The sequence below is a fragment of the Aquarana catesbeiana genome, linkage group LG06, assembly GCF_042186555.1.
Source record: "Aquarana catesbeiana isolate 2022-GZ linkage group LG06, ASM4218655v1, whole genome shotgun sequence".
Classification (NCBI taxonomy): domain Eukaryota; kingdom Metazoa; phylum Chordata; class Amphibia; order Anura; family Ranidae; genus Aquarana; species Aquarana catesbeiana.
Window position 1 is genome coordinate 387,987,144 of NC_133329.1, and position 13,240 is coordinate 388,000,383.

General features: G+C 46.3%; 1 protein-coding gene across 1 annotated transcript in view; it reads right to left on the reverse strand.

Moving 5' to 3' along the window:
• Positions 1-13,240, reverse strand: part of ABCB6 (ATP binding cassette subfamily B member 6 (LAN blood group)) — a 67,941-nt gene that overhangs the window by 15,595 nt on the left and 39,106 nt on the right. The window contains exons 10-15 of the mRNA XM_073634310.1: positions 11,723-11,848; positions 11,559-11,635; positions 9,484-9,547; positions 5,502-5,587; positions 3,270-3,327; positions 1,231-1,335 (exon numbers count right to left, since the gene is read on the reverse strand). Coding sequence (XP_073490411.1) covers positions 1,231-1,335; positions 3,270-3,327; positions 5,502-5,587; positions 9,484-9,547; positions 11,559-11,635; positions 11,723-11,848 — 516 coding nt within the window. The remainder of the gene's footprint in view (positions 1-1,230; positions 1,336-3,269; positions 3,328-5,501; positions 5,588-9,483; positions 9,548-11,558; positions 11,636-11,722; positions 11,849-13,240) is intronic.

Sequence of the window (13,240 nt, forward strand, 5' to 3'; positions counted from 1 at the left end):
TGGGGCCTCTGCACTGAGGGGATTCTATACTAATGGGAGGCTCTGCACTGAGGGGGATTCTATACTAATGGGAGGCTCTGCACTGAGGGGGATTCTATACTAATGGGAGGCTCTGCACTGAGGGGGATTCTATACTAATGGAGGCTCTGCACTGAGGGGGGATTCTATACTAATGGGAGGCTCTGCACTGAGGGGGATTCTATACTAATGGGAGGCTCTGCACTGAGGGGGATTCTATACTAATGGAGGCTCTGCACTGAGGGGGGATTCTATACTAATGGGAGGCTCTGCACTGAGGGGGATTCTATACTAATGGAGGCTCTGCACTGAGGGGGGATTCTATACTAATGGGAGGCTCTGCACTGAGGGGGATTCTATACTAATGGAGGCTCTGCACTGAGTGGGGATTCTATACTGATGGGGGTCAGCACTGAGGGGGGTGTATGTACTGATGGGGCGGTCTGCACTGAGGTGGGAGGTTGATACTGATGGAGGGGGGTCTGCAGACTCTGCACTGAGGGAGGGTTTCTGTACTGATGGGGGGGTCAGTACTTAGTGGGGGGTCTATACTGAGGAAAGGGGGTCTGCACTGAGCGGGGGTCTGTACTGATGGAGGGGGTCTGTACTTAGTGGGGGGTCTATATTGATGGAAGGGGGTCTGTACTGAGGGAGGGGGGCTATATTGATGGACTGGAGTCTGTAGTTAGTGGAGGGGGGTCTGTACTGAGGTAGTTGGTGGAGGGGGGTGACACCAATTTTTTCGGCACCGGGTGACACCAACCCTAGTGACGCCACTGCTTTGAGCCTCAAAGCAAAGCAAACAGCAACTCTCTCAAAATCTGGTGGGAGCAGCAAATCAGAGACAACAGTGCTTTAGGTGATCTCACACTGCAGATATACATCTAGGCAAACTCACATACCAGGAATTACACTGCAAATTTTCAGGAGGAATACCAGACAAAAGTTAAAACATTCTAGGTAATTCTTTGGGACAATTAACAATTCTAGACTTTCCTTATAGCATAGCAAAACTTCTCTTTTTGAGTTCAGTGACACTTTAATTTAAAAAAAATAAATAAAAACTGCTGGGAGGTAGCGGAATAGACATCTAACACCTCTTCTGCCAAACAAACCCCTTCCTCTTATCAGTTTGTTTTATGTATACTGCCTGCAGAATAAGCACAGTGCACATTACAGAGATAGCTCTAAGGATCCGCTTGGCACACTCACTGTGGTAATATCCTGCCCATCGATCTGGATGCTGCCTCCTTTCACATCATAAAAACGGAAAAGAAGGCGAATAATTGTGCTTTTTCCTGACCCCGAGGGCCCCACCTGGAAGGACAAGAAAAAAGTTTAATCTAAAAATTCTACATGTGGCCAAGTGTTAGCCCCCCTACAACCCCTTGTGGTGCTGAGCACCTTAAAGCTCTGAAGCTCTCAGTAAATGTGGCTTCCAGTAAACTGAACACACAGAGGTTGTAGACCAGGGGTGCTCAATCTTTTGAAAAGTGAGGGCCACTTAAGTGATTTGGTAACCGGTCGCAGGCTACAATATACTGTGGGGTTTTACCACCCCCCCCAAACCACAAATGTAAATAAGCCCTTACTGTCCTGAGCCCCCTATAAGGCTGCGTTCACACTGACCTGCACCGTGGGCGCAGCTCAGTCCACCTGCTGCTTTCCTGCGGGTTAGCTGCACTGAGCCATAGACTTTCCATTACATCTTGCAGGAGTGACACATTTTTTGAAAGCCCACCAAACCCGCAGGATATAATAATAGAAGCCTATGGATCAGTGTAGCTAACCCACAGGAAATCCACAGGTGCTCTGTACTGCAACCGCAGATCAGTGTTAAAGCAGCCCAATAGCTTTTTTTTTTCTTTTTTAAAGTGCTAAAATGCCGATTGCAAAAGTGCAGTGTATGTATGTGTATTGTTTAATACACTGACCTTTTCCTCTTCCAGCTTCTGCTGACCAGAGTGTGTGTAAAGGAGCGCCCAATGTACAATAGAGGAGAACAGTGGCGGCTGGTGCTCAAAATTTTTTTGGGGGGGGGCAAACCGAAAAATATTGCAGCCAGTCACTGTGCCCATCAAATGCAGCCACTGTTCCCATCAAACGCAGCCACATGTACCCACTGACCCCCCTCATGGCTCTGGCAGCACCCCCAACCCCCCCTCCCAGCACACTTCTGACAGACCCCCCTGGCACTTACCGCCAGGCAGCAGCTTCTCTCAGTGCAGTGAGTGCACCAGAGTGACCGCAACCTCCGCTCCACCGTGTGTCTCCTCCGCTGAGTCCGCTCCTCTTCCTAAGTGCCAGGCATCCAATTGGGTGCCCTGGTGCTTTGGCCAATCAGGAAACAGGTCTGACGCCCTGCCTCCTGATTGTCGGGGAGGAAGGTTAGTGTGAAAATAGTGACTATTCATTCGCTATCGTCACACACTTGGGTAGGATCAGGGCGCCCTCTGGCTCTAATCAGGTGCTTCAAAAAAGTACCACCCCCTCCCGCCACAGGAATCAATGCGTCCGGCGTCCTGAAAGGGGTCGGACGCATGGATGAGGGGGCAGCGCCCATGCGCCCACAGTTCATGGGCCGCCACTGGATGAGAATATAAAAACTCTTTATTGGGAGTACAGATGACAGAAATAAAGTCAGAGGACTCCCCCCTTTCTTTGGGTCTGTCTGTATCAGATCTATGATTTTCCAGATGTCAGCTGAAGCTTGGCATGCTGCCTCACAAGGCCGCACCCCGAGGTAGCAGCCCAGGCCCACAACAGGGCTCACCATCTCTCCATAACAAGCTGGGCACCAATTCTTGGAAGGAAAACTTTTTTTATCTGCCCTTCTGACCTCCCAATCATAACCAGTGATCGATCAAGTCAGTCCAGAGCGATCTACACCCTTTAAAACAAGCTTCTGCTGATATCGCTCTCCAGACTGCTAGAAAAGGTCCCAGGTGAAGTGCAATTGCTATCACTCCGCCTGCGACAGGAGCCGGCGCTACACAGGAAACATCAGCTCATGCGGCTCCTGCTCCCTCCGCTGTCGGCTCCATGCACTCGAATGATTTGGGATGGCAGGTCGGTAACCCGTTGATCGTGATCTGGTCTTGCCGACTCGCCATCCCAGAGCATGAGGATGACCTTCGCTTGTTTGAGCTTGTGGGCCACATCAGAGGGCTTTGCCAGCCACGGGTTGATCACCCCTGTTGTAGACTCTCGATTTACACAATGATCTGCGTCACACATGGAATAAAACTCACCAGTGCCACAGTCTGCCCCGGCATCACAGTGAAAGAGACATCTCGCAGGATCTCGCGCCTACGGTGGTACAAAAAAGAAACAGGTAAACATTGTGTGTGTTTTTTAAATGTAATTGTCAAATGGTCATCTGAGTGAAGAATGATCATATCATGGATTTTATGTCAGGGTTCACCAAAAGGCTTCAGAAAAATGGAGGTGAAATAACTGTAAGGCGAGTTTCACACAAGTCTGGCTGCGATTTGCAGTCCGGAGTGGTTTTGTTTACCGGTTCAGGTACAAAACTTTTACTTGAATTTGCACCTGAACCACACCCAAAATCACGCAGGAATTTTCTTTCAAAAACGGGCCGCGGACTTCCTAGACATGTGTGAACCGGCTCCATTGCAAGCCGGTCCGGTTCACATGTTATCAAATCGGATGTGGTTTAAAACCTGAATTCGCAGAGCCTAAGAAATCATGACCCGTCTCCAGTGGCAGCTGGTAGTCTTTTGTTTGGAGGGGCGTCAAACAACCGAAGCCCCCCCCCCCGCACGCTTTCTGCTGGTCAGTCCACCAGCACGTACCCCATCTAGACAGCGGGCATCGGCAGACATCCAAGGAGGAGAAACGGCGGGGATTGGGCATCTGAGGAGAAGCGGCAGGGATCTGGCATCCGAGGAGGAGGAGAAGTGGCGGGGATCGGGCATCCGAGGAGGAGAAGCGGCGGGGATCGGGCATCCGAGGAGGAGAAGCGGCGGGGATCGGGCATCCGAGGAGGAGAAGCGGCGGGGGTCGGGCATCCGAGGAGGAGAAGCGGCGGGGATCGGGCATCCGAGGAGGAGAAGCGGCGGGGATCGGGCATCCGAGGAGGAGAAGCGGCGGGGATCGGGCATCCGAGGAGGAGAAGCGGCGGGGATCGGGCATCCGAGGAGGAGAAGCGCCGGGGTTCGGGCATCCGAGGAGGAGAAGCGCCGGGGATCCGGCAGCCGAGGAGGAGAAGCGGCGGGGATCCGGCAGCCGAGGAGGAGAAGCGGCGGGGATCGGGCAGCCGAGGAGGAGAAGCGGCGGGGATCGGGCATCCGAGGAGGAGAAGCGGCAGGGGTCAGACATCCGAGGAGGAGAAGCAGCGGGGAATCGGGCATCTGAGGAGGAGAAGCGGTGGGGATTGGGCATCTGAGAAGCAGTGGGGATCGGGCATCCGAGGAGCGGCGATGGGGAACGGGCATCCAGGCATCGGCCAGCAGCTCTTCTCCTCCCCCCCTCCTCTTGGCGTCCAATAGGATCGCCTGTTCTTTCAGCCAATCGTGCAACAGGTATCAGACCCGCTTCCCGATTGGCCAAATTGAGGATCAGTGTTACAACAGCGAATATTTATTCGCTGTTTTAACACACCTGGGTGGGCTCCGGTCGCAAAGAGCCCACCGTATTTTGAAGCCTATTAGAGCCTCTGGCCAGACGCATGAATAGGGGGTGGCTGTGGATAAATTTGTGTTATGCATGAATCTATCCATTGCATATAGGGTGTGGCGCCTGGTCGCCCCTAATGAACGGTCCGCTGCCTGTCTCCCTCTCTGGGTTATGGGCAGAATAGATGTTATTAAAATTATTTTACTCCCCAAAATAGAATATATTCTCTGGCATTCACCCACCTACCTACCTACCGCTCAAATTTTTTAAGCTCAAAGATCCTATCTTTAAATACCTTTGTTTGGGGGAAATGGTCGACACAAGCTGCCCCGGCACGCCCCTTAAAGTGAGACTTCACCCTAAAGGAGAAGTTCCACTTTATGCAACCCCCTCCCTCCTCTTCTAATTTTGGCACCTTTTTTTGGTAGGGGCGAGTGGGTACTTGGTTTTGACAAGTCCCCGCTCCCACTTCCGGTGGGGTTGCCGGGGTGATCCCCCAGAAGTCCCCCCCGCCTGCAAACTTCTGGGACACATCGCAGGTCCCAGAAGGGCCATTCACAAAGCGTAGCGCGGTTCGCACGTGTGCAGTAGGAAGTCGGATGTGAATTCGCAAGGAGTAACAGCCGGCTGTCCATGGTAAAAAATAAAAAAAAAAACACGGTGAACACAGCGATTGATTTCAATACAAAGCTGAACCAGATTTTGCACTCCCCACTTTTAGTAAATAACCCCCAGTATTCCAGGTCCCTTCAACTCGTGTAAAAAGCAATTCCTTCTCCTATACACAGTGCAATACATAAAGATTTGTGCTTTCCTCCCCATACTGAGCCATGTTGTACCCTCACCCGTCTGTATAGCTGAAATAGACGTTTTCAAACTCAATTTTTCCTGTGCGGAACCTCAGCTGATCAGCATTCGGCAAATCCTTCACCTGTGGAATACAGACAACACAAGACAGCGATTAGCGAGGGCGATCAACCACATCCAGGCTAAACTTTGAGGACCCGTTCATATCCGTGTGTTCTAAAATGCGATTTTAATACACGTTTTTAATGTGTTTTGATTGCGTTGTATTAAAATTCAATGCAACGCATAAATAGGTCTTTCATGCGTTTTCCTCCCTGGTCACCTGGGAAAAAAAAAAATGGACAAGTGACTAAAAAAAAAAAAACGCACTTAAAAACAATTGTGTTGTGTTTTTGGTGCGCTGCCATTGACTATAATGGAAGATGCGTTTTTGCTGCATTTTTCACGAAATTCACTGAGGGTGCAGCAAGCAGGACTCTTCATAAGCTCAGTGCATGGCGCTGCACAGATGGAAATAAAATAGTTACATAGCATTTAAAGGGGATACTTTTTGAGATTCGGCACTGCGTCGCTTTAACTGACAATTGCGCGGCCGTGCGACGTGGCTCCCAAACAAAATTGATGTCCTTTTTTCCCCACAAATAGAGCTTTCTTTTGGTGGTATTTGATCACCTCTGCGTTTTTTATTTTTGGCACTATAAACAAAAAAAGAGCGACAATTTTGAAAAAAATGCATTGTTTTTTGCTTTTTGCTATAATAAATATCCCCCAAAAATATATATACAATTTTTTTTTCCCCTCAGTTTAGGCCGATACATATTCTACATTTTTTTTTTTCCAAAAATATCGCAATAAGCATATATATTGATTGGTTTGCGCAAAAGTTATAGCGTCTACAAAATAGGGGATAGATTTATGGCATTTTTATTAATAAGTTTTTTTTTTACTAGTAATGGCGGCGATCAGCGTTTTTTATCATGACTGCGACATTATCGCGGACACATCCGACACTTTTGGCGCTATTTTGGGACCATTCACATTTATACAGCGATCAGTGCAATTAAAAATGTACTGATTACTGTGTAAATGTGACTGGCAGTGAAGGGGTTAACCAGGAGGGGGTGCTGCAGGGGTTAAGTGTGTCCTAGGGAGTGATTCTAACTGAATTTTTATGAAAATTCTAAAGAACGTAAATCCGAAAGTTCGCAAGAACGAAAATCTAAAAAATAATTCAAAAAGAATGAAAATCAGAAATTCGAAAATCTGAAATTCGAAAGTCCGAAGTTAAGAATATCCGAAAAAAAGAATGAAAATTCAAAAGAACGAAAATCCGAAAAAGAACGAAAATTCTAAATAATGACTAACAATAACTATTACTAAAATCCGAAATTCGAAAATCCAAAAGATAAGAACGAAAATGGGAAAATCCGAAAATGAGAACGAACAATCCAAAAATTTGAGAATCCGAAATAATAACTAACTAATAATAACTAACTAATAATAACTAACTAATAATAACTAACTATTCATTTATAGGTATTGGAATATCCTTTCAAATTTGGCTTTTAGTGAACATAGTAAAAATGAATTTATTCGAAGTTACGAATGATCCGAAATAACGAATGTAGCATCTAAACAAATGGAATGTAATTAATTAATAATAATAAAAACTTTTTATTATTATTTACTATTATTAATTTGTTACATTTTATTCGTTTAGATGCGGCATTCGTTATTTCGGATAATTCGAAACTTCGGATAAATTTGTATTTGGTACGTTCACTAAAAGCCAAATTTGAAAGGAATTTCCAATACCTATAATTTAATAGTTATTATTAGTTAGTTATTATTTCGGATTCTCAAATTTTTGGATTGTTTGTTCTCATTTTCGTATTTTCTAATTTCGGATTATTACAAATGATCAAAATAACGAATACCGCATCTAAACGAATGGAACGTAACTAATTCAAATTTTTCCGAAGTTACGAATTTGTTCGAAATAACGCATTTCTATCATAACGAATGACCTGAAAAACGAAAAAAAACAAAACAAAACAAAAACAAACGAAAAACTAAATCGAACACATTTTTCGGCAGTGCACATGTCTAACAGATGTGATCAGACCCCAACAAGTCTATCACATTAGGTGCAATGTTCTGCATAGATCAGAATAGATCAGAATAGATCAGTGCAGGCTCAACACAAGGGCACATAGAAAACTGTCTTCTATATGTATAATAATATATCAGCTGCACTCCACTTGGCTCCTCTTCCAGTATTTCTTATGAAGCAATGAATTGGGTTTTTGGGTGGAGACATTATTATGGAGACAGTGCATGCAATCAATTCATTCAATATTAAAAATACTGCAACATGAGCCAAGTGGAGCGCAGGTGATATATTTTTTCATATTCTTAATGGAGAGTGGAGTTGATGAACAACAATGCGCAGCACCCAGGATTGTTCATGAATAGGAGTGGCCGGTCTATGGATCTGAGTGTGTTCTATATATGTGTCTCGATCGTATGTACACTCACCGGCCACTTTATTAGGTACACCTGTTCAATTGCTTGCCAACACAAATTTCTAATCAGCCAATCACATGGCGGCAACTTAATGCATTTAGGCATCTAGATGTGGTGAAGACGACTTGCTGAAGTTTAAACTGAGCATCAGAATATGGAAGAAAGCGGATTTAAGTGACTTTGAACGTGGCATGGTTGTTGGTTCCCGGACGGGCTGGTCTGACCATTTCAAAAACTGCTGATCTACTGGGATTTTCACGCACAACCATCTCTCGGGTTTACAGAGAATGGTCCGAAAAAGAGAAAATATCCAGTGAGCGGCAATAGTGTGGAGGAAAATGCCTTGTTGATGTCAGAGGTCAGAGGAGAATGGGCAAAAGTAACTCAAGTAACTACTCGTTACAACCAAGGTATGCAGAATACCATCTCTGAATGCACAACACACCCAACCTTGAAGCAGATGGGCTGCAGCAGCAGAAGACCACACCGGGTGCCACTCCTGTCAGCTAAGAACAGGAAACTGAGGCTACAATTCGCACAGGATCACCAAATTGGACAATAGAAGATTGGAAAAATGTTGCCTGGTCTGATGAGTCTGGATTTCAGCTCCAAAATTCAGATGGTCGGGTCAGAATTTGGCGTAAACAACATGAAAGCATGGATCCATCCTGCCTTGTATCACCGGTTCAGGCTGGTGGTGGTGGTGTAATGGTGGGGGGGATATTTTCTTGGCACACTTTGGGCCCCTTAGTACCAATTGATCATCGTTTAAACACCACGGCCTACCTGAGTATTGTTGCTGACCATGTCCATCCCTTTATGACTACAGTGTCCCCATCTTCTGATGGCTCCTTCCAGCAGGATAATACACCATGTCACAAAGCTCCAATCATCTCACCACTGGACAATGAGGTCCCTGTACTCCAATGGCCTCCACACTCACCAGATCTCATCCAATAGAGTACATTTGGGATGCAGTGTAACGGGAGATTCCCATCATGGATGTGCAGCCGGCAAATCTGCAGCCACTGTGTGATGCTATCATGTCACTATGGAGCAAAATCTCTGAGGAATGTTTACAACACCTTGTTGTATCTATGCCACCAAGAATAAAAGGCAAAAAGGGGGTCCAACCCGGTACTAGCGAGGTGTACCTAATAAAGTGGCCGGTGAGTGTATAGTGTTGTGTTAAAATGCAGCACAACTCACACCCCATAGAGCTGAATTGAAAAAAAAGAAAGGTAAAAAGTACATTGTATGATAACATTGACCCTCCACAACACACACCAGATGGGGGGTTATATGGAGCACAACACATCCCAGATGGTATGAATGAGCCCTGAATGTGGTCACACACATTACAATCCAATTGTACAATCAAAACTCTAACATGATGGACTACTCAGACCGAGTCATATCCAATCAGGCAGACCCCGGTACTAGATCATTATTGATGGATCTAGAAGAGATCAGACAACAGACAAGGCTGCTCACCTCCTCTTCTTCACTGAACAGTTCAAACATGTTCTCCATGTCGATGAATGAATTCTGAATCATCCTGTAACAGAGCAACACAGACATTCACATAGAATCTTTCCATTTTCGGATGATGAATTGAACAATGCTCTGTGAAATGTTGGGTTATAAAATAAATAAATAAATAACCTAACCCTGCTTTAAACTTTTCCACAACTTTATCCCTGACCTGTCTGGTATGTTCCTTGGCCTTCATGATGCTGTTTATTGACTAAATTTCTCTAACAAACCTCACAGAACAGCTGTATTTAAACTGAGATTAATTTACACACAGGTGACTCTATTTACTAATTAGGTGACTTCTGAAGGTAATTGGTTCCTCTAGATATATATACACACAGTATCAAAACTGAGTACACCCCTCACATTTTTGTAAATATTTTATTCTATCTTTTCATGTGATAACACTGCAGAAATGACACTTTGCTACAATATAAAGTAGTGAGTGTACAGCTTGTATAACAGTGTAAATTTGCTGTCCCCTCAAAATAACTCAACACACAGCCATTAATGTCTAAACCGCTGGCAACAAAAGTGAGTACACCCCTAAGTGAAAATGTCCAAATTGGGCCCAAAGTGTCAATATTTTGTGTGGTCACCATTATTTTCCAGCACTGCCTTAACCCTCTTGGGTATGGAGATCACCAGAGCTTCACAGGTTGTCACTGGAGTCCTCTTCCACTCCTCCATGACGACATCACAGAGCTGGTGGATGTTAGAGACCTTGTGCTCCTCCACCTTCCATTTGGTGATGCCCCACAGATGTTCAATAGGGTTTAGGTCTGGAGACATGCTTGGCCAGTCCATCACCTTTACCCTCAGCTTCTTTAGCAAGGCAGTGGTCATCTTGGAGGTGTGTTTGGGGTCATTATCATGTTGGAATACTGCCCTGCGGCCCAGTCTCTGAAGGGAGGGGATCATGCTCTACTTCAGTATATCACAGTACATGTTGGCATTCATGGTTCCCTCAATGAACTGTAGCTCCCCAGTGCCGGCAGCACTCATGCAGCCCCAGATTATGACACTCCCACCACCATGCTTGACTGTAGACAAGACACACTTGTCTTTGTACTCCTCACCCGGTTGTCACCACACACGCTTGTCACCATCTGAACCAAATAAAGTTTATCTTGGTCTCATCAGACCACAGGACATGGTTCCAGTAATCCATGTCCTTAGTCTGCTTGTCTTCAGCAAACTGTTTGCGGGCTTTCTTGTGCATCATCTTTAGAAGAGGCTTCCTTCTGGAATGACAGCCATGCAGACCAATTTGATGCAGTGTGCAGTGTATGGTCTGAGCACTGACAGGCTGACCCCCCACCCCTTCAACCTCTGCAGCAATGCTGGCAGCACTCATACGTCTATTTCCCAAAGACAACCTCTGGATATGACGCTGAGCGCGTGCACTCAACTTATTTGGCCGACCATGGCGAGGCCTGTTCTGAGTGGAACCTGCAGTATGCATCGCATACTAGCACATTATGAGAGAGAGACTTGCCTTAGAACAAAGCCCTTCAGCACCACGCTGTCACCACTGAGTGTGTTGAAACCTTCCCCTGGTCTTGCTTCCAGGTTCGCGTCCTCTGGCTATGAGTGGCAGGGGGCGAGATGATGTCACGAGCCACTGTTTACGGTACGGGCTCTGAAGGTCTGGCACTGTATGCGCCGGTAACGTCACTGTGCAAGTTTAGGAGATATTCTCAGTACCGTACCTACAGGTAAGCCTTACTATAGGCTTGCCTGTAGGTACAAGTGGTAGAACAGACTTTACTACCACTTTAAACAGGCCGCTGCTGTAGGTGGGAGGGACCATCCGGAGTCTGGGCGGGCCTTAGGCGGAACTTTGGTTGGGTTAACTGTGTTCCAGGGACCGGGACTGAAATGTTAGCAAGTATATTCCTATATATATATTTAATGTTATAGACCCTGCCTATCAGCCATGCAGAAGACGGTGTCCCTCTACAAACAGATTCCAATATTACAATAAATCATTTGATCCTTGTATTATCTCATGGCTTCTCAGCACAACTTACCTGTAGTAGGTACCAAACCAGTTGAGTGGTGTGTAGAGTTGGATGATATAGGTGCCGAAAAGCACATAGTCACCGACCTGCAAATACAAGAAAGCAAGTCAGAGAGAGGATATCCATCTATATACACACACGGCAAAGGGACACGGTTAATTATTTTAACTTACTTTAAATTTATTTTCAGTGACGAAGTAGGCGCAGAGCAACGAGCCAGCCAACAGCCCCAGACCAATGATAAGGTTCTGGGTCTGATTTAAAAAAGCCAGCGTAGCATTAACCTTCCACTCCGACACCTAAAAAGAGAGAAAAACACTGAAGAACATACAGTCCAATGAAGAAAACAGACTGACAAATCAAACCAAAGGGGCTGTGTTGCATGGGCTTTATTATTCTTGGTAAAAGATAAGAAGATAAAGACAACACGTTTCTGGGGTTCACAGCTCCCCCTTCATCAGGGCTAACAGACAAGTTAATATAAGACAATTTTAACCCCCTTTGCGCCTAAGGGTAAAACAAATCTTAAAGGGGTTATAAACCCTCGTTTTTTTTTTTTTTAAATAACAAACATATCATACTTACCTCCACTGTGCAGTTTGTTTTGCACAGAGTGGCCCCGATCCTCCTCTTCTGGGGTCCCCCGGCGGCTCTGGTAGCTCCTCCCCGCATCGGGTGTCCACGTTGGAGAAGTGCTCCCCTGGGTGGACACCCGTGCGGGCGTGCTCCCGAATCCTGCTTTGCGTGTATTCCCGCCCAGGTTGTAATAGCAACCCGTGACCCATCAAAATCTCGTTTTTTTATGATAAGGATATTCTGCCGGCTGTAGATATTCAGTGCCCGCAATCTATTCAGTGCCCGCATCATCTGTTCAGTGCCCGCATCATCTGTTCAGTGCCCCCCATCACCTATTCTGTGCCCCCCATCACCTATTCTGTGCCCCCCATCGCCTATTCTGTGCCCCCCATCGCCTATTCTGTGCCCCCCATCGCCTATTCTGTGCCCGCATCACCTGATCTGTGCCCCGCATCGCCTATTCTGTGCCCCCCATCGCCTATTCTGTGCCCCCATCGCCTATTCTGTGCCCCCATCGCCTGATCTGTGCCCGCATCGCCTGATCTGTGCCCGCATCGCCTGATCTGTGCCCCCATCGCCTGTTCTGTGCCCGCATCACCTGTTCTGTGCCTGCATCACCTGTTCTGTGCCCGCATCACCTGTTCTGTGCCCGCATCATCTATTCTGTGCCCGCATCATCTATTCTGTGCCCGCATCACTTCTTGAAGAAAATTATAGCTGTTCTTCGGAAATGAGCAGCCCCTCACTTCCTACCTGTAGATGCTCCTCCTTGAAAATGGCGCCAAACTCCTCCCCTTCGCGTCATTTCCTGACGGGAAAATAGCACAAGATTTCGGTATTAGGCGACTCCCTAGGACTCCTGTGATACGCGACGCCGGATATCCCAGGTGTCCATGGGAAGAGCCTAATGACGTAATCGCCTAGGCGGAGGGAGCAGGAAGTGCTCCAGAAAATTATAAATAACGGGTATTTAGAAAAAAAAAAAAAAATTACCATTTAAAAAGCGAATGGAGGATGGGGATTACGAATAGAGCAAGTGAAAAAAACACGAGTGGAACTCCGCTTTAAGTATAGAAGAAAAAGAGCCGACAATTAGACCCCATACACATTAGATT